The 26168-nt window shown below is 37.6% G+C and overlaps 2 protein-coding genes across 2 annotated transcripts; one reads left to right on the top strand and one right to left on the bottom strand.

Annotated features, from left to right (window-relative positions):
- Positions 1–4780: 4780 nt before the first annotated feature.
- LOC140162622 (uncharacterized) lies at positions 4781–14436 on the bottom strand. The gene is made up of 3 exons (XM_072185893.1): positions 14214–14436; positions 9363–10185; positions 4781–6051 (listed from the first exon to the last, which is right to left on the bottom strand). The coding sequence occupies exons 2-3, from the start codon at positions 10161–10163 to the stop codon at positions 5128–5130; spliced, it is 1725 nt and encodes a 574-aa protein (XP_072041994.1). The 5' UTR covers positions 10164–10185; positions 14214–14436; the 3' UTR covers positions 4781–5127.
- Positions 14437–14948: 512 nt separating this feature from the next.
- Positions 14949–24096, top strand: LOC140162150 (histamine N-methyltransferase-like). The gene is made up of 3 exons (XM_072185424.1): positions 14949–15190; positions 22147–22464; positions 23506–24096. Exons 1-3 carry the CDS (start codon positions 14953–14955, stop codon positions 23892–23894), a joined length of 945 nt encoding a protein of 314 aa, XP_072041525.1. The 5' UTR covers positions 14949–14952; the 3' UTR covers positions 23895–24096.
- The last annotated feature ends 2072 nt before the right edge of the window (positions 24097–26168 follow it).

Here is a 26168-nt window from a genome sequence, read left to right on the forward strand (position 1 = left end):
AACAAAGAGCAATAAGAAAAAATATGAATATGAAGATGTGCTTGTGTTCAACTTCCGTTATACAATATTTTTATGATTAGTCACACCTATGTCATCTTGCGCTCATAAGTTAAGTTACTTTTAAGATACAGAGTTGAAACTTAATAAGCAATTACAAAAAGGATGAATAAATGATACCTGAAAAAAAAATGACATTGTTTTGTTATATCATCGCAAAGTGTGGCTCATTATTTTTGTAACCTTTTTATGAGACACCTTGTACAAAAGTACCCAAAGTAATAACACTATGGTGCCCAAGGAGGTGGGGGTTCCGGGTGGGGTTTTGCCTCGATTGGCCAACACAGTTTGCGCCCCAGGATATCACAAAGAGGTGTATAGGTAAGGAAAGGTAAAAAAAATGATTTGGCACTACTCGACTGTCCCATTACATGGGGGATTGGCTTAATCCATACACTTTAAATTACAAGAATTTAAAAATAAATCCCTAAGGATTGTAATTAGGGACCAATCAATTTTAGATTTAAAATTAAAATTGATTTTTATATGCTTAAAGATTGAATTTTAAATCTAATACTTGATTGGTCCCTAATCACAATCCTTTAGGATTTATTTTAAATCCTTGAAATTTAGAGTGTAGACAATAGAAAAATCCCTTTCTCTGCTGTCTACATATGGACGACAGACTTTGTAAGAGCAGCCAAGAACAGCACAAAACGATCGCTCAATACGTTAAGTATGTGCAGGGAATGATCGAGTGCTGCAAGGAAAACGAAGCTTGCTCTGGTCACCACACATTCCCGGAACGACCCAAAAGGTATGTTATTACTTATTATTAAAAACACATAAGCAAAATGAACATTGTAGCCTTACTCGACTAGAGGTGTGAAGTCCAAGGCACTTTAATCTGCGGAGTACTTCTTCTTGAGCCGGGCCGCATAACAACAGTACGCTATCTACGCACTGGTTGTACTATACCCACACATAACGGTAACGGTATTGCCCAATATATGCTCTGGGTATCTCTATCACTGTGTCACCGACTCGTCAGATGGTCGCCCCGGAGAGAGGGACCCTTCTCGACCACTCTCGACTGGATATCATGTCCACTCTCGACTCGCATAGTGTAGTTACGCTGCACAGCAAACATGATTCGACCTTTGCAGTACTTAAACCTGGATAAGAGTAAACTACTCCAGCAAAATCAATCTATAAAGTCTTGTCTATCCTCCACATTGAATGGTGGACTGAACTTATGCCCAAATATGGCACTTGCCAATCAATAATCACCCACTTGAAATCCGCTGACTCGCTGCACTGACCAAAGTTATGGACAGATATGGGAGCTTTTTTTGCTGTTATCTGTCATTTACATATTCAGGGATATATGAACATTAATTAAGAAATAAAGGGTAATGCATTATCCTTTACACAAAAATAATGTGTCCGAGGCAGTAAAAACGTATGCGCCTCACCCATTATTTGAACGTTTTTACTGCCGAGGACACATTATTTGCGTGTAAAGGATAATGCTGCACCCTTTATATCTATTCTATTACCACAAAATAGTGCGATTTAAAGAGAAAATATCACATTTTTGCCCAAATATTTCAAGTTGTTTACTTCAAGGTGGCAGCGCGTATCGCGGAAATAATGCACGCGCAACCAAGCGTAATGCTGTGCGTAGAATGTGTTACGGCGATCGACCCATTATTGAAGAACAATGGACTCTCACGTGACGCGTTTTAACAAATCACAGTGCGAGATTTTGAATAATGGGTCACGGGGGTAATAGAATTGCAGATACTCCACCTACTCAGTTTTTAGCCTAGAGTCATGTAATGTATACATTATTCTTGATTGACAGCAAGTACAAAAAATATCCGTCAAGTGGTTTAGCTTTAATGCCCTTCGGAAGAGAGCGCTCTACAAGTGAGTTGAAAAAGTTGAATTCGATTTACACAGGGAATTTTGCAGGCCATGCCGTGCCTTCCTTACTAAAACACCAAAGTGCGAATATTTCCAAGTATCTAAATTAGCTACAAATTTAGGACATGTTACAAAACTATATTTTCTAGAATTTCAGAGAGTACAATAAATATTGGCCTGATTTTTTCACACAGTGACGTTAACTAGGAAATGCCCTATACCTCTAACATACACTGTATAGGTCACGCGTCAATGGTGAGAGCACTGTGTATTGTGTATAGGAAAAAGAACAGTAACCGCAGAATGGTATAAGGTCTTGACTTCGACACGGTATCAAGGCTTGCCTCGACTAGATACCAGGTCCTCTTGCGACTCGATATCATACTTCGTCTTTCGTCTGCACAGGGGCTCCATCTGTGGTAGCGTCGGGAGCCGACGGGCTTTTAGGGATCCGCCCAATAAACTTTAATTGAGTCCTGTTGTCTTCTACAGGTGATGGGTAGCACCGTGTTCACTCGACTTATTCTACAGTAGAATTCACCACGACCTTTGCAGGACTTAAACCCCATTAAAAGCTATTAAACCAAGATAACACTCATAGAATACAGCTCAACTATGTTAAATCAGATCTTCTCTGGTTAAATCCACACTACACATGTATCTGTTTTACCTGTGCGATATTGCAATGAGCTGGTATTATAGTTTTAGTTGGGTGAACGATTATAAAAGAAACGCAAGGTAACAATACTGTGTGGGCCTTTGTTTCCCAAATGAGTTTGCATTCTTGAAAATGAGAAACATAATGCTTAACACGGTTTGGAAATAATTTTTTCATTTTTTTGTGTTATCTGTCATTTACATATCAGGGAGGTACGACCATTTGCAGATGCCCAACCTACTCAGTTTTTAGCGTACATGTAATGTATGCATTATTCTTGATTGACATCAAGTACAAAAAATATCCGTCAAGTGATTTAGCTTTAATGCCCTTCGCAAGAGAGCGGTACACAAGTGAGTAATAGTGTCAGTAAAAGATCCATTCGATTTACACAGAAATTGTGCAGGCCGTGCCGCACCCTTCCTGAAACACCAAAGTGCGAATATTTCCAAACACCTAAATTAGCTAAAAATTTAGGACATGTTACAAAACTATATTTTCTAGAATTTCAGAGAGTACTTTAAATATTGGCCGGTTATTTTTCACACAGTGACGTTAACTAGGCAATGTCCTATACCTATAACACACACTGTTTGTAGAGGTCACGCGTCAATGGTGAGAGCATTGTGTATTGTGTATAGGAAAATGAACAGTAACTGCAGTATGCCTATCTTAGAGGAAGTTCTTCAGAGGGTCCTCTAGCAGGCATCCCTTGCATTTACACCTTGTACTAGCTGATTTCGTCTAAAGATGCGAGTCGGTCCCTACCGACTCTTGTTGGTGAAGAAAGTTGACACGAAGACGTTGGCATTTAATTATGTTCATTGTGGACTCGTCACCCACTCGATAGTGGTCACCCGCTCTCGGCTTCGTCTCGTCTCCCAAACTGGAGTTCACTAGTCAATTTCAAATCAAATTATGCCCACTAAATTTTCCACTCCATTTTATATGGATTTTAACTGTACCACGTGACCTAACTTACTCTATTTTAACTGTTCACCACTTGTTTAGCCTCGTCAGTGATCAACACTGTTGATCCAGGAGTTAAACAAAATTCATCAACATACATTACATACGAATTTCCCTCCATAAAATCTGGGCATAAAATAATACCATAAAAGCTCATAAAATAACACACCCGTACTAGCCACCTGCAATGTACCAGTATCCGCAGGCTAAATGCTTCAATTAATGTAGGAGCAAAGCACTGACTCGGGCCGTGGAGGGAAGTGGGCAACCAGACAAAAAAGCAACCGGCTGCTAAAAGAAGCCAACAGAAGTCGGGAACTGCCCCCACACAGCAACACATGGGACATGACAGCTCGCAGCAGTAGCTGACCAACATCATGTAGCAACAAAACAACTACAATTAACAACACGAAAAACTACTTTCTGCTAAGTAAGAAATGAAAGAGGAGAGAAGATAAACAAAGAAGTCATTTAGTACTCCCGGGATTCGAGCCTCAGACCCCCCGCGTACCAAGCAAACGACCGGTAACCACAGGGGTTTCGCCGGCCCGGCTAGCGATTCATGGGCATATAGCGCTTAGGGTGATTGCGTCAATGCATCATTTGGGATTCATGCATGCGCGGTGGTTATCCTCGTGGTATTTTGTGATATTTAGCAGTGTTAAGCTGAATTTATACTCGATCGCTTTTACAGAAAGCGATTCTCACGCATGCTCAGTGTTTACTCACATTTCCGGAGCGTCAAGCCGATCAATCGATTCAAATCGCTGAGGCAAAAACGACTTCGCTTTTGCGAGTTGAAGAAATCTCAACTTCCCAGCGATATCGCTTGACACGTGAATGCGTCAACCAATCATATACAACCATCTGGATCTATTATTTTGCTAATTAATTTACCTTTCTCGATTATTAACTTTTGGTATGAATTAATTCAAAGCAATAATTATTGACAGCAACTGATGTTTTAAAAATGTATTTTGTGGCATTTAGAATATTTTAATTGTCGTCTGCAATCGCTGTGATAAGTATAAATGTAAAAGCAACGAGTGATGCATCGCAAAATTCGGCGATTGCCCATCGCTTTCCAAAAGCGTTTAATCGCAATCACCCGGCGATCGAGTATAAATTCAGCTTTAGGGTTAAACATAGATAAATTATAAAACATCTATAGATAAACACCCAATGTAGATGTGTTTATTATATAGTAGTTAGTAGTTGCGTCGAATGACCAGAGGGTAAAAAAGATGGCTGTCCAGTCTTCTCTGTTGGAGCATACTACAGTTGGGATGCTTAGCATTCTGGAGGCTGTTGTGGATGTGTTTGGATTCCTCATTCATGTCTCTGAATGAGCTGTAGACCAGCACCAGTTCATGTCATCTGACCAAAGTTCTTCTGTTGGATTAGAAGTGTTCTTGAGATGATGTCAATACCTGCATGCATTAGCGAAAATTAATCCATTAATATTCGACGGATCTTCCCTTGTTGGTAGATAGCGCGGACTTCATAATGAAGATACCGGTCCGACTGCCTAATCAGGAAGTACTGCCGAATCAGGCATTTTTAGCTGTGCTTCTTTATTGCAGATTATACATAGCTACATCACCAGAGGTGAGACTAGTGGAATATGAAACCATCAGATGCTTGCCATCTTCTGTGAAGGCAAGATGTCTGGGGTGACCTGGGATGATGATGGAGATATCTCCCAGGTATTCACCAGATGGAGAGAAGCAATGGATGCACTTCTTAATAAAGTCACAAATACAGATGATGTCCTCAAAGCAGGTAATTCCTTTAGGTTTCCAGCTTAGTACATGAGGTGGATGACTGATGACAGTGCGCAAATATTGTCCACTGTCTACATGTACAATATGCACTGAGTTGCTAAAGTCACATAGGATGATTTCATCCTGTGATGTTACAGCCAGTGAGTATGGTTTGTTGTGTACCTTGATGCTTGCAATGTGAGATCCATCCTGTCTGTGTTTGCTGATATATCTCTGTTTGACTTCTCCTACCAGTAACTGACCCTTAGCATCCATGGTTAGGCATTCAAGACAAGCATCTTCAGTATTTGAGGGCTTGTCATTAGGTGATACTGCAGGCCACCTTTCTCTATACATTCCATCTGGAGCATAGACTTGAATGAACTGTGTGTGATCAGTAATATAAAAATTACCATCTAAGCCTACTTCTACTTCTCTAGGCTGTGAGCATGTCCCTGGTTCCAGACCTTGATTGGTATTTATGCTGAATTTGTGCACTCCTTGTTGACTGTACACCTGTATCTTGGCTGCATCCACATCTGCTACACACACATCTCCTTGATGGTTGACTGCCCGGTTAACTGCAATGCCAATTGGCCGTATCAGCTTACCAAGTTCACCCCCACGAATTGTCCTGTCAAGCTTCCAGGTTCCATTAATCAGTTGTCTTTGTCTAGCTGCCTTGGCTTCTGCTTCCTTGACTACTGCTTCTGCTGCCTTAGCTGTGTCAGCAATCTGTAGTGTTAAGAAAGTGTTTAGGTGATACATTGGTGAAATGTTTACTTTGTAACATCAATTTATTGCATTATTGGAATTTGAAAAAAATAATCATTATCCAAAATAATAATTATTAAATTTTGAAACACATAAAAATGAAAATATTCTTCTGTTATCAAGTTTTATAACAATCTCTTTTAAGAGCAGAGTAACTAAGGGGAGAGAACATGGACCTAACGTTTTCGACTTCAAATGTTTTTGTCAAAAGTATGAGGATTTGTTTTGTAATGTCAGATTTAAAAAACAAAAAAAGCAGTATTTTTGTGGGACCTAAGAGCACATCAGACATGTCCTGATGTCAATATTTTTTATTTTTTGCAATTCAAATATTACGGCAAATTATTAAAAATTCATATTTTTGACATTTAACAATCCTCGAAGCAAACTTTACAAATCTAATGATATGTAAAGCCGACAATCATTTAGAAATTGTGACCTTTTGTTTGTATCCGGGGTTTGTATTGAAGATTATACATTTGTTCCCCCAAAAGACCAAAACAGGGCCCGCGGAAGGTTTTTGGTGGTGGGGCTAAATATGGCCGCGGAGCGTCCATCTCGTAGCGATTGCGCGACGCAGGGGGATGTGTCCCCCTGAGAAGTAAAAAACTTTTGCAAAATGAAAACCTAATTCAAGGGATTTGGTGGACCATTTTTAGTGTGTAATATGTTTTACTTTGAAAAGGCCAAGTATTTGAGAAATGAGCGGTTCGTGAAGCCTTTTGTTGACAGATCTTGCCTATTATGGTAGGCCTATAAATTGTGTTAAACATAAATTCGCAAATGTCAAAAGCAAAAGCGAAAATGGGCACTTGTTTATCCACTACGCAGGGGGTGTCCTCAGAAGTTGGAAAATTTTGTAAAATGAAGGACCACTTGAAGCCATTTGGTGCATTATTTTTACACTATTTAAATCATAGCTTTAAACAGAAAAAGTTCCGAACTCAATTTGCAAAATTTGGAATGTTACGCAGGTCCACTGATACTTTACAAGACTTGTGATTCGCTATTAGTTAAGTATGCATGGATTGATGTTGAAGTCAGCATGGAGTGACAAAATATGACGGACCTTGCATATCGGCAGGCCCGAAATCATTTTCACGTGCTAATATTAGGACGAGGACCCGCCTTCAAGCAATGCCTAAAATAATCGCAGGCCTATATATTATAATTATAGGATCTACTTCCCGATCGAACCAACTGTGCGGTTTTTTAGGCATGGGCCTACTCAATTATGTGCAATTTATATTTTCTCTCCTTCGTTTTCCCCTTTCTCTTCTCTACTCTCCATTCCTCTTTTTTGGGGTGGGACCGCTTCCGCAGGCCTTGCTATTAAAAGTTTTATTAGAGAGATTGCGATTTCCAAACGTAGGTTTCGGACGTACGTTGATCTATTCAAAACCACTCTCCTGTATCGAAGCGAGGTCACGTATTTAGCCAGTTTTGAAGATTTTCCACGTGCGAAATAAACGTAGATACATCGTTGATCTATTCAAAACCACTCTCTTGTATCGAAGCGAGGTCACGTATTTAGCCAGTTTTGAAGATTTTCCACGTGCGAAATACTAGATACATCGTTGAAAATGCACAAAATTTGTCCATTTTACAATATGTTAAAGACAGTCAATGATATATACGAAGAAAAGTTTAATTACTATTATGATCCTTTTTGTTTGTAACAAATCATTATAATAAAGGTACAGCGATGTGTTGAAAATCGACTAAATTTATACGCGATGTCCATACGCAGAGATTGCCCATTGAAATGTGTATGATACTTTGCGTACAAAAAATGACATTGCGATTTCCCATTTTGGATTCCAACGTAGTATAAAACGCAGATGCTGCGTTGAAATATGCTGATTTCACCTCATGTCGAAGTTCATGCAACGCGCCCAATTTTCAGGACGTAAAAGCCTCATTTTGAAAGTAAGGTCATAGTGATCTTTAATCTACCAAAATATACGTTTTTGGGAAACTATAATATTTGGGGAGCACAAAAATACAATTAAGTTTAAGCAGCATGTTATGTCAAAATTTTAGTCAAAATCAAAAGCGAGCTGTTTGAATTAGGCAGCGACTCAGTAGCCTATGCTTACTGTTAATTTTTCAATCAATATGCCCTCTATCGACCTAGATTAGATTAGATCAGATTTATAGTCTTTATTCCATTCGCCTTATTCGCCTTCATGACGAATGAGCACAATCCAGTTTGGAACCGAGACTAGCAATATTTAACACCGTATTAACGTACGTAAAAACGTAGGTTCCACGTGCTGCGTTTGGAACATCGCAATCTCTCTATTATCTGATATCAGAAGGATATTCCTCGCATTCAGAATGCAATTTGGTGTGTCTGATGTACTCTCAGATATTACAAAAAAATATTGCGTAAAAGTAACGTAGCTATCTGATCCCATAGGTTTTTGAATAAATCACACCTTTATACCCCCAAGTATTTTGTGACAACATAAAACAAGGTCTTAGAAAAACACTGCCCTCACTGGCGCATATGGGATGCAGTTACTTTTAAAAACTAAAGAAGCATAAAACCGTTTTCCCGGACCTCTAATTCTAAAATGTAAAAGAGGACGCAAAGTTATATAGTTCCCAGCCCATATCATAGCATAGAAAAAGAAGGCTCAGTGATCGAGTTGGTATTTTTGTAGTGTTTTAAGTTGAAAATGTTGGTACATACTCGATGATTGTATTACGTGATGCTTTACCAGTGACCCCTCTCCAAATCAGGGGCGTAGCAAGCGGGCGGAAAGGGTGGACGAAGTCCATGGGCCCCGAGGGTTCAGGGGCCCCGAGCACTAAACAAAAAATTACCCTATGCATGCTTTTGTAATTGTAAGATTTTCCGCGCTTCGCACGCATTGAAGTAGCAAAATTCATGTTGATCTGGGGCTAAAATAGTATGTAATTGAATTTTCGCGTGCTTTGCGCACAAATGTCCTAGTAACATAGGCCTTCGTAAACCAAAACTTGGCCACTGACTTGAGTGCACACGCCTTCCTCGGCATGTGAGTTCGGGGCCTCCAAATTTTGGCCTGGTCCAGGGCCCCCATAAGGTAAATCCCGCCCTTTATAAAAGGGCGCGTACTGCTCCTTGTCCATGGGCCCCTGATGCTCTTGCTACGCCCCTGCTCCAAATGTATTTATTGTAAAGATGTAAATACTATGATGATGGCCTTCGATCAAGATGGCCAGGTCAGTAAAATATATTTGGTTTTGACAAGAAGAACATTCTGTTAAATGTAAATACTTACTACAAAAAGTACATGTTCAATGCTAGGCCTCTTTCTCCAGTCACTATCCCAACATTTCTTCATCAATTCAGCTATTGCTTTGGGACAGTCATCAGGAATTGGTAGTCGCTGATTCTCATGACATACTCTCCATGCTATGACCTGAGGCTCTAAACCTTTATGAGGGAAGTCTGTTGTCCACATTTCCCACCCCACTACACCAAAAGAGAAGATATCATAATTGGGAGAAAGTTTCAGATCTTTCAAGAGCTCTGGAGCCATCCATGGATATGATGCTGTTACTGTTGCATTACTCATTGTGATGTCAATTTCCTTAGATGTACCAAAGTCACTCAATTTAAGGATATTTCCATATGTAATCAGGTAGTTGGGCGACTTAATGTCTTTATGGACCACGCCCTTCTCTCGTAAATACTGAATAGGAAGAGCAGCTTGCTTCATCCAATCCAGGAATTGAGTAAACGGTAATCGGTTCATCGTAAATGTATTTAGATATTGTCTCAAGGTACCTCCTGAACAAAGTTCCAAAATCAGGAAAAAATCTGGAGCTTCATCAACTACCCCAAGGAGCTTTACGATGTGGGAATGATCAAGTTTAGACATGATTTCTAGTTCTGTAGTCTCTATGTCGTTGAGTTTCTTCACAGCAACTTCTTGAGTTGTTTTTGGTTTTAATAGCGTCCTTAACCCTGTTCTTGCTGTTGCTAGCGTCCATATTGCATGGTATACAGTACTGAAGCCTCCTCTACCAAGCACACGACCAAACTTGAGGTCCTTTCTTTCTACTTTAGCATAAGGCATGGTGGATCAAGTTGAGCAAGATCTGTCAACATATGAAAAAGAATGATTCTACTTAGAGGGTTATTATTTGGTAATAATGTTTGCGACAAAATGGGTGAAATTTAACTTATTTTTGCTCTGTTCTAATGTACCGTGTTAGTCAATGGACACTATTGTATATTGTCAACGGCAATTACAGTCACTTCATATCTAACAAAAATCTCAGGTGTTTCATTACCTGGGTAACAGGGTAAAAAAAACCCCAAAGCTCATTGACCTATTAATTGTGATGTTACCCAGGTAACAAAGCACTTGAGATACCACTATTCTTTGTTTAAAATGTTGTCCTAGCGGAACAATTTGAGACCACTTTCATCAAAATCGAAGCATTTTTTATTTAGCCCTGTGGATAATGGTGGAAACCAAAATTTGACATCTGACCTTTATGCCTATAACTCAAGAACTGTTTTCTGAATCATAATAATGAGAGGAATACATTTAGATGGGTTTTTTAAAATCCGTAATTGCCCAATTGCAAAATTTGAGCCTTGCATTAGCAACCTATTTGTTGTTCAGGAGAGTGTTCCAATTTTGTCTAGCTCAAATGTAATGATTGACTCAGGGCTCATCTACCATGGTTGTAGGAAACTAATTGAGTTCAGTCAAACCAAAGTAATTTTACAATATTATTTACCTTGTAAATTTTATCCAAAATTATTAGTATACTGCCTATACATTTCATCTTGTGAAAACCAAAAATTATATTCTGACCTGAAAGTTTCGACCATCTAGGGCGATGGTCATCTTAAGAGTGATGTTTTACGATCCAACGGAGAGCGCACCAGCGCCCAGGAGTGGGTCATATACGTGACTAAGGTAATGGGCCCCCTCGTCTCTATTCGGTGGTCTCTTTCTTATCCAGATTGCTTCTCTGATACGGCGGGCTCCCAAATGTCATTCACGGTTGTTTGATAGCATGTAAATCTACGTCATTTTTGAGAAAAGGTGAAGATTGATGGCGCTATTTATCTTAAATCGTGAATGTCATTCCATTAAGTCAGTACGTCATTTTTAAGAAAAGGTGAAGATTGATGGCGCTATTTATCTTAAATCGTGAATGTCATTCCATTACCTCAGTACGTATATGACCCACTTCTTGGCGCTGGTCCTTTGGTGTTTCCCTCAACCATTCCTACGTTGGATCGTAAAACATAAATCTGAAAATGGCCATCGCCCAAGATGGTCAAAACTGCCAGGTCAGTAAATAACTTTGGTTTTGACAAGATTAAATGTATATTATGAGTTTCTACAAACCTAATGAACCTCTTCAAGAAATATACTGCCTAATTTAAGCCCATCCGATATGCAGGGTTTAGGTTTGAATAGCATTTGGTAGTATTGTTTTAAATTATAAGTTCTACATTATATTTAGCTTTCTTAGGACGTTTCTAATCAGGATTGGCACGATTTAAATCACGATTTAAATCAAATGATTTTTTTTAATCACTGATTTAAATCACCTTTTTTTTTTAATTTTACCATTTTCAATTTCTTTTTTAAATTGACTGTTTTACTTCATTTTTAATGCTTCTACATATTTTGGATATAATTACAATACCTCTATGATGTCAATTGAAGAACTCAAGATCAATGTGCAGCTCACCAAACCGTTTTTTCCCATCATGATTTTCCAATTTTTTTTCTTTGAAATTTTCACATATAAACACATGTTTTGATTATTTGTATATAAACACTAATCAATTTTAGAGCATCTGGACTCTTGGTGGTAACAAATAAAGGAAGATATGGTCATTGGAGAAGAACACTTTTTGGTGAAAGCATTTCTGCACACTGTATTTCCTGTCATCAACATTAATAACAATCGTTTGCATTTAGGTTTTGTTTAATTCGGGTTTTGTTGAGTTGAAATCGCTGCTGTGTTATTACTGTTAGAATATTGTACATTTCTGACTGAACTCTTGTAATAAAACTGAACAAGTTTTATTCTCTGTTCGTTAGAATAAAATACTGCATTTGCCATGCTATGGCTGGGCCTGTTCGAATAAATGCACTGTGCTGTGACGGTGGTAATGCGCTTCGTGTTACATTATGTCACGTAACCAGCTTGCTCTGGAATGCGGGCTAATTACGTAGGTTATGAACTTGACATTCACAGGGATACTAGTAGAGGGTACATAGATTATTTCATGAAAAGGACATTTATATTTGTTAACAATAAACGTAACATTAAATGTAAACAAATTAAAATTGTTTATAAATTCTTAAAAGTGAAGGATAAGTCATTCAAATTGTCATTTGGTATTTTTAAAACGACAAATTTGGCAAAAGACGAAGAAAACAGCAGTACTGAAGAAGTTGAAGCCCCATTCAAATACATGTAGCTAATTTAGATACTGTCAGTATCTAAATTACAGATTCGTGTAAAATATCTTATTTTATCTTATAAATACACGACTTTCGGCTGAACCACTCGCAGGCTATGTTGGCACATCTATGACAATGACAAAGGTACGTGAATCTGAATTTTGATGATTTTTACGATCGTCCTGATGAGCAAATCACTGAATGGGCCTTTAACTTATATTATTTTCAAAAATCTACATGTAACCATTTTGGGGGACGCCCGGTACATCATGCAGTTATTGTTAACTACATGTATGCACACAACACAGGGGCAATAGGCAATTGAACCCTACTGGTAGCGCTGTGTTGTAGCTATACGGGAAGAACTAGTTAGCATCATAATTCATATATCAAAAAGTATAAAAGCTATGATTTTAGAACTTGCTCTATGTTTCAATTACTTATTCTTTTCCAAATATCTGAATCTTCAACCCGGTACAAGCTTTAATAACGGGGGAACATACATTTTTATTAAAAAGAAATCCTACCATCTACCATCAAAACTCGCCGTGTTATTCCAATGCACATTTTGCTTCACCGGGAAGCCCTGGCTTGGTCATATTTGGAAGATTGGTGTCATAAAACCGTCATAGGTACAAATTTAGTACTTTCTGTCAATCAAGTATGGCTTATTCTCTACATGTCAATCATTAAATAATTGGCATAGGCCTTATAATAACGGTGGTCTGCCTTGATGAGTAAATGGCAGCAAACAGCTGCCTTTTAGTGAAAAATAACCCAAAACTCTGTCAGTGGAGCTCCACTCGTACATGTCAATAGCGTCATTATCGATTGGATTAGTCATCCGTAGCGGACAATTCGGTAGCTGATTGGATTAATATTATCAGGTGGTAATAAATTTGCATTGGACAATAGATTACTATATAATGGTTTAGTACTGCATATATCGGTTTAATCTTTAATCAGCGGGCTTATGGCTGGAAAGGTCACGGTGATTTTGCCGTTGACGAAACTGCACTATGATAGGCCTATTTTTTTTTTCAAACACGGTACAGATCTTTCTGGGACACTCTGCATAACATAATTAGGGCTGAGAACCAGAACATGTCATAATATCGATGTTTTTAACTTTAACCGTTCGGGTATTTCTGACAAAATAATAAAGATCCCATCAAACACAATGATTCTTTAACAAGTTCAATTCCTTGGCATAGCACACCTCTGGCACAGTGCCCAAGTCCATGATAATGGACAAAATCTACATACCCTTAGTTATAGTTGGTATAACCAGTTCTAGCTCTATATATGAGACCTGCATACTAAAACCCCAGCTTATAACAATTGCCATAATAAATGAGTTTAATCTCTTAAAGTTACAGTTAGCTTTTTAAAATCTACAAGGAAGTACCTACCTACATGTCAATGAAATTTCTGAAGATAGGAAACTCACAAGCACATTGGAAGTTGTACTTAAAAGGCGTCTTTTGCATCACATCAATTTTTGTGGCCTAATGGTAGACAAAATCTACATACCCTTACAGTGGATATAACGAGTTATAGCCATAAGTAGGGCCTACTGGATACTAAATCCCTAGCCTACATGTATAACAATTGTTCAATCAAATGAGTTTAATCTCTAAAAGATGCAATTTGCGTTTAAAAATCGACAAGGAAGTACCTACCTACCTGTTATTAACTCATAAACACCATGGATTTGCATCAAATGGGATTTTCCCCGGTTAACGTTTCATAATGCACAGGTGGTATGCGCCATGCATTCTCTAAATTCAGTAAATTTACATCGTCAACCGTGTAATTGAATGGGATTATTTTGAAATTTTAAAACGCTTGAAATATCACAAACAAATGGGCCTATGTTAATAAATAATATAAATACAAGCTAAAACCGTTGGGGTTCAATAATGAACCCCACGAAACCAACCGAGTGTATTGAAAATGCCATGGCCGAGCGGTTTTGCCGGCTCGGCTCTCCAACCATCATGCCACTCGCCGCCTGAAAATGCAGTCGGTAAAAAACCGTTGCCAAACATTACCCGTGATCATGACCGTGACTTTGTACAGTAATTTCAATTTCCTTTTCAAAGTATGACTATTCACATGCCTCACTGATCAAAATCAATACAATCCATAAAATATGTAGTGTGTTGTATTTTAACATAAAGAATTTTTCACAATGTTGATATTTTAGTTAAAATAAATACTTTTTTATTTTTTTTAGAAAGAAAGAAAAAAAGCAGAAAGACATACGAAAAAAAGAAAGAAGGGAAAGGAAAGAATAAGATAAAAACTTAAAAATGGATTTGATACATATTTAGGAAATATTTGCATGTGCGAAATTTCAAAACATTTATGATAAGAATCACACAATGATAATAATACTGATCGGTCCAATATCGAAATCAACATGGCTAACGTTCCGGCTGCAGACGCTTTTACTTCCCATAGTCCAAACCACCTCAGCTTGGATCACTATTGGTTGGTTATAAACATGGCATGGCAACGTTCAAACCGAAACGAAATACTTGCAAAATGGATCGAGGATCATTTTGAATTGAAGATTGTGAATATTTTCTCTGAAAGGCTTGGTGATCAGATTGGTATAAACCAGCCGTTGCGAGTACTTGGTGTCGGTAGCGGTGCAGGTATGATAGTAGCATGGAGATATATAAATAAATGGAGAATGATCTAGCCAAGCATCTTTTGTACTACGTTGGTTATGACCAATTATTGTTGAATAGGCAATTTCAGGGGATATTGATTATGCTAAGCTGATTACATTGTTAAGTCTGTTTCACTGGTCATTTATTTCAATGGGGTGCAAAATGCAGTTACTTATAATGTTTATTGGAAAGTGCTCATGTTTCAGAGAATTTAATATCAAAATGTCATTTTCGCCAAAAAAATGCATTGAAATCAGTCTTTTTGTATAAAATAAACACCCTATCTGTAGGCCTATATCTGTGGTCATATTGTGACCCCCTACATTTTGGTCATGATTCTTGAAAAATTAAATTAGGCTATGACCCCTATTTTTCTTTCCAAAAGTTATGACCCCCAGGTATAGGCCTATTTGGAACCTCCCCTCCAAAAAAAATGATGGCCCCTAATAATATTAATAATCATTTAGGCCTAAATACTGATAATTATTTATTATAAAATGAGAAGTTTAATGATGATGAAAAGATTTTAGCTGAATTCGAAGTACTTCCGGTAAATTTTACTCGCTCTTAACTCAATTGGCCCAAATTGGCCCAACATAATTTTTCACAATCGGAAGGTAAAAACGTTTTGCTTTCATTTGCACTATATTTGTACTCTCTCAGACCCCTTTAAAATCTTAATATATTAACATTAAAACTAAGTATATTTGTCAAGTTACGGCACAACTAGTGTTGAAAACAGTTTCATAACTTGAGAACAGAACATCCAAATTTCATCGGGTTTTCGCACAATCATACATTGAAACTATAAGCTATCAAAACTGGCGACTTTGAACAGCTAATTGACTAGCTGACGTCATTATACAGTCTCTTTTACAAGCCTTCCGGTACGGGTCAATGTAGGGTCAATTCCTATGAGGAAATTTTGGGAGTGACGATCAATGAACCATGGTAGAGTCTCATAACCATCGTGGAGATCAATAGCTTGGCTGAAGTGGCTAGTCATTCAAGTTTGGTGACTCAATGAATAGAGGTAATCGGATAATCTCCACTTAAGAGATTAGAATTCTGGCGATCATTCTCCATTTATTTATATACCTCCATGATAGTAGTATATAGATCCCGTGTATAGTCGACCGCAACCGCCACAATGTGGAGCTGCTACGCGTTGCTTAATATTCGCTACGCGGAACTAAATTGACCGATCATATTAGAGCTTTTTATTGCTAAGAGCCAGTAGATACAGGGTGTATCAAAATGATTGGTACCCATCAATATCCAATGAGTATGAGTAACTGCCATATCAAAATACAGCATAACATCAGTATTTGCAAATTTATGTGATAACATGGATAAGGGGTCATAAACCTATAAATTGTAGTCGTTTCAAACTGACCTAATGTTGAATTTGGAAGAAACAGGCGTTGCATTAGACACTATAAAGCTGATGGGTACCAATCATTTTGATACCCCGTACATCCTCGTTCCAGAAAGAGAAAACTGCTCAAAATTAAAGTTTAAGCCTGTTTATTCCCATCCCTGATTTAATGCGGGGATGTATTAAAATAAACCACCAGTTATAAACAGGATCGGCCAGCGTTGATGATGTGGAAAGACCACACCACTCTTCGCCATACATACATTCTCCCAGCCACATTTCCCTAACATAATATGAAATTTAAAAAAATAAATGAAATTTATTTTGTCAGAGGCGCCGGCGGGGTTAGAACCCACGCTGCACTCAGCCGCTATAATGTACTCCTATACGATATTGACATAACACCAGCGCCTTAGACCGCTCGGCTATCAGGCTTGATGGTGTCATGATGAAAATTTTAAAATATAATCGCAACTTCATTACTTCAACATACCAAGTGACAAGCAAAGACAGAAAACGTACCATATTTTGGAATTTTATTTGTTTAAAAACATTAATGTGTATTAATAGCGCTCAATTGTTGATAACTACGTGTTATAAATGAGGCTATACACGCACAATAGTCGGGACAATACATATCGATTTTGATTCACACGTGCGCTACGAAATCGCAGAATACTAAAAGCATAGATTATCAATGTGGCGTGGCCTACCATTTTTCTTGTAGCTTCTTTTATACACGTCGATGTTTTCATCAATTATACAATTAACCCACATTAGACCCATAATTTTATTTCAGGAAATAAAAGATTAGATTACCATAAAAACGAAACAGTAATCATTTGTTGGGTCTAATGTCATTTATACATGGAATTTTCAACGTTTTTTCTATCGCCATTCTCGCTCAATTAGAAAAATATTTTGGCGTATATAAAATTGAAATAAAATTCTCTGCCTCTTGTACGACATCAAATGTGCCACAATTGGGTATCACGAATCGTTATATATGATGTGCAGTTAATATTCATATTTTCTTTTATACAGAGGATGCTTCAGTTTTGACAGGAAAAATATTTTCTTGAAAACCCTCTCACTCGGTTATTTTAAAAAGGTAACCACGCTTCCCTAGAATGTGCAATAAATTAGCATTAAAATTTTTCTTATTCTAACAGCAAGCGTTTCTAGAATGCATTATGGCGAAATGTGCTGTATGGAAAGACCTAGATCATAGTTCTGTTATACTTAAGTGATCTTCAGATAAATACTCCATAATGTCGCTTGTCCTCTTCGTGCAAATTCAAGTAATTAATAAATTTGATTGGTCAGTTCTACCTTCGCGTAATGAAAAACTCGAATCTGGTTGGTTAATTTAGCTCCAAGAAGCGAAAGTAAGCTACGCATACCAGCTCCACGTTGTGGCAGTTGCACCATACTCGTGCATCAATTTTGGACAAAGGTGCAAGCCGGGTAAAATTAATAGTTAGAGTCTCCACTATATATTTAACCCGGCTGGCAATTCTGAAAAGTGACGTAGACTGAGATATTTTGGTTGAAAAATGTGTTTTTTGTGATTTTTTTACCCAAAAATGTCAAATATTAAAGTAGCCATAACTTCAAAAGAAAATTGACTGCAAGCTCAATAGAGGGTATGTTCATTTTTAATCTGTGAACAAAAATTCTCCATCATTAAGGCAAAAATTCTTTTCCATGATTTTTATAATTTTTTTACCAAAAATGCCAATTTTTACGCTATTGTTTTTGGTGTAAAATGTATTTATTTGACAGGAAATGTATATCAATGTATTGAGCTGGATGTTTCTATTGAACATGTTAATAGTGACATATTTCTGTGACTCATCGTTTTTGACCTATGACCTCCATGCTCCAGATAGGCCATTTCAACAAGAAATACATATTATTTGGATTTTCCCACTTTAATACATGTAAATACATTTAAGGCCTATAGCAGGGCCGTAATAACAAGTCCTATGATTTAGAGAATAATTACCCAGTGGGCACACCTGAAGTTGAAGTCACGTTGAAATCAGGCTTGAAATTTCGACGTCGAACGGTCAAAATCAGGTTGAAATCACGTTGTATTTGCAAATGGACTTCAACCTGATTTCAACCGCCTTAATTTTTGCATTGAAAGTTGGTTGGTTGAAATTTGAACGTTGTATCAACGTTGAAATTTCAACCTGATTTTGGACCTGCCTGTAATATCACACGGTAGAGGATAGTAAAAACAACTAAACTCAACCCAGAAAGTAACGAAACGATTATAGATGGTCAGATATATCGGGAACTGAAATGTATAGCAAAAAGCTTTCTCCTGAGCATTTTGATACCTCTTTTGTTGCTCTACAATATCATTTGGTCGAGTTATGGGCGCTTGTGTGGCTTCAAGTCGGATTTTGAAAGTTGCACTTAGCTCGAGTACACGGCCACACACACAAAATCAAGACAAAGGACACGATGTGCTCTGTTTACTTAGCCATGAACTTTACTTTATTTTACTCCTTCGACTTCCAACTTCAATACTTGCTACCCTTTACTTATTTCTGACTTATCTCATGAACTCTTTCTGCTGACATCTCAATACTTGGTGTGCCCACCATCACTGTCTATCACTGCCTGGATTCGTCGTCGCATGCTCTGAACAAGATGTCTTATCTTTCCTTGGTCAATGTCTCGCCATTTCCTGAGCAGGACGCGCCGAAGGCCTTCTAAGGTGGTGTCAGGCGTGATTGCTTTGTTGGCTTTCCTCTTAAGAGTGTCCTACAAGTCCAGCAAACACAAAACGTTTTCGACGTCATTCACAAAAGGTTATAAAAGGTTATCAGAAAACGTTTAAATGTCGGGTTATATAAAGGGTATATTAAGAGTATAAAACGTTTTCATAACCTTAAAAAACATTTTTTGATAATTTACTGCTCAGCAAACAAAAGTGCTTTACAGAAAACGTTTAAATGTCGGGTTATATAAAGGGTATAAAAACGTTTTAATAACATTCCAATAACATTCTTGAAAACTTGATACAAAACATTCTAAACACGTTAAAAACATTTTCATGACCTTTATATAACCCGACATTTAAATGTTATTAAAAGGTTTTAAAAAAACTTTTGTAAGAACATTTCTGTGTTTGCTGTTTAACATAATGTTATTTAAGTATTGACACAATATTTGGCAAAAATGTTTGCAAAAATAGTTTACAATAACATTTTTTAAAACATTTAAAAATATTGTTGTAACTAGTGTGTTTTTCATACAAAACGTTTTAAAAACGTTATCATGACTTTTATATAACCCGACATTTTAATGTTACTAAAACGTTTTTACCTAAACCAAAAGCTAAAATATAACGTTTTTGTGTTTGCTGGGAGTGTTCTATAGTGGATTAAGGTCAGGGCTCTTTGCAGGCCAGTCGAGAGTATCTGAATTTGAATTTGCCGGACAAAAGCAACGGTCATTTTTTTATTGGTCACATTACAACGCATTTGGCTTGAATAGGAGCGAAGTGCAACTTTCAAAATTCGACTTGAAGCCACTCAATTAGCTCCCATAACTCAACCAAATGATATCGTAGAAAAACAAAGGAGGTATCAAAATGCGCAGGAGAAAGCTGCGCTTTATATACATTAAGTAAGTGTTTGCTATATATTTCAGTTCCCGATATATCTGACCATCTATAATCGTTTCGATACCTTCTGGGTTGAGTTTAGAAGTGAAGTGGTCCTTCGACCACAAGGACAATCGTTTTTACTTTTAGCTCTAATGGCACGTGGGCAAATTTGTGATCAGCCCATATTATATACATAGCTGAATGCAATGGGATCATTTTCCCCGAGTTACAGCCTAATTGGAGCAATTTTGAATTTGATGTCATGACCTTTGTCCTCAGATGACCTTTGCAGTTTCATACTCCCCAAGTGCCGTGGATCGTTTTCCCTGAGTTGCAGCCCAATCGGAGCAACTTTAAATTTGACCTGACCTTTGAAATTGGATGAAACATGAACAAAAACATGCCAGGAGATCCTTCCTATACCACTTTCAATGGTCAAAACCCCTAATTTCCGGATGCTCCGCCCCCTGGACCCCTGCCAGGGGCTTTTCCCCTGGACCCAACCAGTGGCCCTAAGGAGGGACCCTGGACCCCACACAGTGTCATCGCCCCGATATCTTCATGGCAGAAATCGCCATGGTAGGTTGAATCCACCGCCACGCATAGCCATTTTATATCGACCTGTTTAATAGTTTTGTGTCGCATAAGAGCCGAAGGACATCTGACTAAGGCTACTGACAATAGCCCAGATTAGCCCGGTTACTGTCCTCGCTGTGTGTTAGTCAAGCATGGTACACCATAGGTCATATGGTTTTAGACTACCTTCACGATTGGCCTATACACTGCGCTATATAATTCGGCACATATAAATCAAAATTATTGTCAGTTTTTGACTCAAGACACAAGCTAGTATCTCAAAGCGCAAGCTAACGACTATCATATCTGTTAAAAATATATATTCAAGTGCAAGGTTTCTTTATACGAAATCATTTACGGGAGATATTCATCATTTTCAAACCCGGTATCCAAAGATTTATCGTCTGAATATCAATCGTGCATAGCACATCCACGTGTATCGATCCCGTGTATTCATTTCAGTGTCTCTTGCTGTATAGTGTAATTATTAACCGGGCGATGTCGGTGTGCCCCACCCATGAGACGCTACGCTCTATTTGAGAATGCCTGTCGAATAATGTTCGATTTTCGAGTGATGTAAATTTACATTTGATATTGTGCCCCCTCCCCACCCACTTTTAAAGGTGTGGGGGCACGTGTCCCCCTGTTCCCCACCGGTTTGACGCCCTTGAACGTAACGTCAAACCAATAATGTTTTAAACATTAACAACCAGTATACCTATATAGGCTGAGACTATCATGTGACGTGTCATGTCAGGAGACATTTTTGGGCAGGATCGTAAATGGAGAAACAGCCAAAAATTTGCCCGGAGGTGAATTTTTCACAATTTGGGTTTGTTGCGAATTTGTGTTGTTATTAATGTTGAAAATATTGTCTGATAGTTTCAGACGGAATATAACTGACATCTTGTATTTTTTGAGACATTTTTAAAGGTAATTCCTACTCTCAACATTGTCAATAATATTTTTAAAGCCCGTTATCTCAATTTCTAATTTTATAATACCATAACTTACAAAATCAATATCTTCGCTTAGGAATGTCCGATTTCATTGGGGAAAACGGCGTTGTGGAGCAAAATATCTCTATTATTTACAAAAACCTCAAAATTGAACCTGCCCATAAGTGTCTCCTTTTGACATGACACGTCACATATCCGTACCCAAAATGTTTAGAAGCTAACCATTACGTATCTAATTCCTTAACATCAATGTTCAATGGCTACATATTAGCTTTACTCCAAACATGTTTATAAGTAAAAACACGTTTACAAAGTGAAGTTAAGAATGTGTTTAGAAAAATGTTTAAATGCTACCCACTATTTTTGCAGGTTATTTTTATTCGGGATTTGATTTCAACAGGTTACCAAGAAATGCTACAGATGAAGATACTGAAATCCAACTTCTCTCAAATATCTGCAACCGTCATTGAACCCTGCACAGAACAGATCACTAAATATCAAGACGCCGTCGCGAAAAGTTGTGATTTGGATGGAGTCGATTATGATTGGCAGATCCAAACCTTCCAACAGTATTTCAAATCCCCGGGAGCAAAGCAGAAATATCATTTCATCACCGTTGTTGACGCCATCTATTTTGTTGGTGAGGTAGAGGAAGGGGTCAGAAACTTGTATGAGTTATTGGAACCTGGCGGGATGATACTCATCATACTTGTTACGGGTAAGCTCATGTACCCCCCCCCCAATATATTTTTCCTGAGGGTACTAATATGCTAAAATACGTGAATAAATAACCTGTATACGCCATAATGAAATTGTTTCTAAAAGTATTTTAGAATAAAATTCATTTTAATGCTAATTCATTGCACAGCTTAAGGAAGCCTGATTACCTTTTGAAATAGCCGAGTGGGAGGGTTTTCAATGAAATAATTTTGGGCAAATACTGAAGCATCCTATGTAGCCTATAATAGAATATAAACATCTCAAAATAAGTAACCAACCCCCTTAAATAATGGCCTTTATTCAAAAAGGGGCTATTGTATTACAAATCTGTAAAATGCGTTGGAAGCAGAATTTATTCCTGCGCATTTTGACACCTCATTTGATACGACAGCCCAAAAAACAATAAAGCACCTGTTAATTTAAAGGAAGTGTCCGGCAATCACAACATTATGTCTTACATGTTAGAAAAATAATTATCAAGCACGAATCACATGATTTATTTAAAACAAAGTCATATTAACCATAATAACGAATAAAAACAGCCATCTCTCAACACGCGATATTCCAAATTCCCGCGCCGAAATTGTCTAGAGCAATGACGTCCTAATAATTCAATGCAGCCTCATAATGAATTTCGGTCTGAAATTTATCTTTCAAATGACTATTTGTGCTGAAATGTATGCAACAATTTTGACTTTTATCGGCGCTGGAGGTGAACAATCGATGCTGAATTGGTCAATTCGGCCCCCCCAGATGGCGCCCAGTGCACATGCCCCGTTTTCCCCCTAGCTACGCCACTGGAGAAACTTTAGAAACCCACACACAGGCGTCAACATTGCGGGGGCTGATTGTATGGACCACCTCCCTAGCTGGCAAAATATTGGGGGATTTACCCACCCACCCCTCCCCGCGATCTACGCCTATGGCAGTCGAATAAAATGAATGATCAGACAGTTTTCCTTCAGGCATTCTAACACAGAAAAGGACTTGGAATTAATATTTGTCTTTGTTTATATTTATCTTTATCTTGTATGTATAGAACACACAGGCTTTGGTAAATTTTGGAAGTATTTCCCAAATCTAAAACGAAATCCAGGAACCAGTGAGTCCCTGGCAGGACAGACGAACTACACCAACTCCGCCGATGTCAAATCAGTCCTCACCAAGCACCGAATTGCCTATACTCAATTTTCGTACACCCAATCGCTAGATGCAACTCCCTGTTTCACCGACTCAGACACAATTGCCGCTAGGCTTCTGCTTGATAATATAACTCTTATTAAGAATTGTAAGGAATCTCTACCTGATGAAGTCTTCAATCGGGTGATGGATTTCCTTAAACATAACACACGTTTCGTGAAAAGTGACCAAGGTGGTGACACATTTTACTTTGATACAAAAAGTGACATTATATTAATATCAAAATAGATGAGGTAACAGGATTGGAACCATAATAACTATTAATAATAGTACTCTCAAGTCACATAGAATGATGTTTTTGGTTCTTGGGCATTGATGAACAACCTGATATCAGCAGTAGATAAGGCTACTGATGAACTACCCAATATCAGCAGTAGATAATGGCATTGATGAACTACCCGATATCAGCAGGATTTCCATGAATTGGCGAGATTTTTTTTTTCAATGCAAAATTTGCATAACTGTCTAAATAACAAACTAGCAGTTGTAATTCTTTTTGACTCATTCTTGGAAAACGATGAGGAGCTTTTTTATTTGAAGATTCCGAGATCAAAAATACCACACAAACTTCTGTAAAGTGATTCATGTTCTTTTATTAACTTTTTTATCATTATAATGAATTACTGGAACTTTAGATCAATAGTTACGGGCTCGGTGACCCACCTTGGCACGGTATTTTTGTGGGACATGGTAGCACATCAGACACACCAAATTGCGTTCTGAATACCAGGATTGTCCTGATGTTATCAAATAATTTAGATTTTTTGAAATACGCGATATAATACAAATTTTATGACAAACGACCTAAAATTGTCTAAGGTCTTTTAGAAAACTTCATGTATATCTTCAATACGAAAGGTCAAAATTTTCATATGATGGCTTTTCATCCCAGCTACATACATTTTAAGTACATATCACTAGATTGATAAAGTTTACTTCGAGGACTGTTAAATGTCAAAAATGCCAATTTTTAATAATTTGCCATAACATTTGTATTATATCGCGAATTTAAGGGGGTACTATACCCCTGCCTAATTTTGTGCCTATTTTTGCATTTTTCTCAAAAATTATAGAGCATTGGTAACAAGTAAGATATGTATATTATAGGGGCAAGGACTGCAACTGCTACACTGGAAATTTTATTTCAGCACAGACAACAGTTGTGGAGTTACAGTCAAAAATGAGGGAAACCAATATTTGATCAATAAATCAATAACTGCTTGCCTTGAGTTGCTGAATTTTCAGTGCAGTATTTGTATTCCTTGCCCCTATAATATACATATCTTACTTGTCACCAATGCGCTATAATTTTGAGAAAAATGCTAAAAATAGGCAAAATTGAACAGGGTGTAGTACCCCTTAAAAAAATGTAAATTATTTGGTATTCAGAATGCACCTTGTTGTGTATGATGTACGTAAAAAGTCAGTGGTCGCATATCTGTAGGATCATTGGTTAATGAGATAGGCCTATAATTTATGACTATTTTTGCATTTTTCTCAAAAACTAATAAAACACTGGTAACAAAAGATATACATATTATAGGGGCAAGGAATCCAGTTACTACACTGGAATTTCAGTGACTCAAGGCAAGTAGTTATTGATTCATGGATCAAATATTGGTTTTCCCTCATTTTTGACTGTAATTCCACAACTGTTGTCTGTGCTGAAATAAAATTTTCAGTGCAGTAGTAGTAGTCCTTGCCCCTATAATATACATATCTAACTTGTCACCAATGCGCTATAAGTTTTGAGAAAAATGCAAAAATAGGCAAAAAATTGGCCAGGGGTGTAGTACCACCTTAACCCTCTATCTTTTTAACCAAATATCCTAGAGAGTCGTGCCATATGTCAAACTTTTCCTCTGGTCATAAGGAACAAAAAAAGTCAGTGGTCGCATATCTATAGGATCATTGGTTAATGAGATAGGCCTATAGTCACCTTTTTTATTTTGTGCGCTTAATCCTCTATTTTTAAAACCAAATAGAGTCGTGCGATATGTCAAATTTTTCCTCTGGTCATAAGGAACAAAAAAGTCAGTGGTCGCATATCTGTGGATCATCGGTTAATGAGATATAGTGACTTTTTTGTACGTTGTGTACTTAACCCTCTTTTTTTTACTTCTGGATATCGTTTGGAGTCAAATGATTTTTCATTTTAAAGCTTATGATATATATTTTCTAAACACGAAATAAAACAAAATTGACCGCGAGCCGACTTTACAGCCGTTTCGTGGTGGACGGTCACATATAATCATTAACATATTAAATCGTTTATCTCTTTGGTCAACATCGAATTGGTTTGTGGCTGACTTAGCTTGGGACCAAATTGGCATATGGCCAAGTCAACTGTGACCGAATTGGTTTGGGTACGAATCGACCTGCTTCCATGTTGAATAGCACAAAATGGCGAAAAATTACGTACTTTTACAAGGCAAAAAGCAACTTTTCTAGGCATTGTTGACATGGTGCCTTCGCGAAGGAAAGTTTCCTACTGTAAAGACC

The sequence above is a fragment of the Amphiura filiformis genome, chromosome 10, assembly GCF_039555335.1.
Source record: "Amphiura filiformis chromosome 10, Afil_fr2py, whole genome shotgun sequence".
Lineage (NCBI taxonomy): Eukaryota > Metazoa > Echinodermata > Ophiuroidea > Amphilepidida > Amphiuridae > Amphiura > Amphiura filiformis.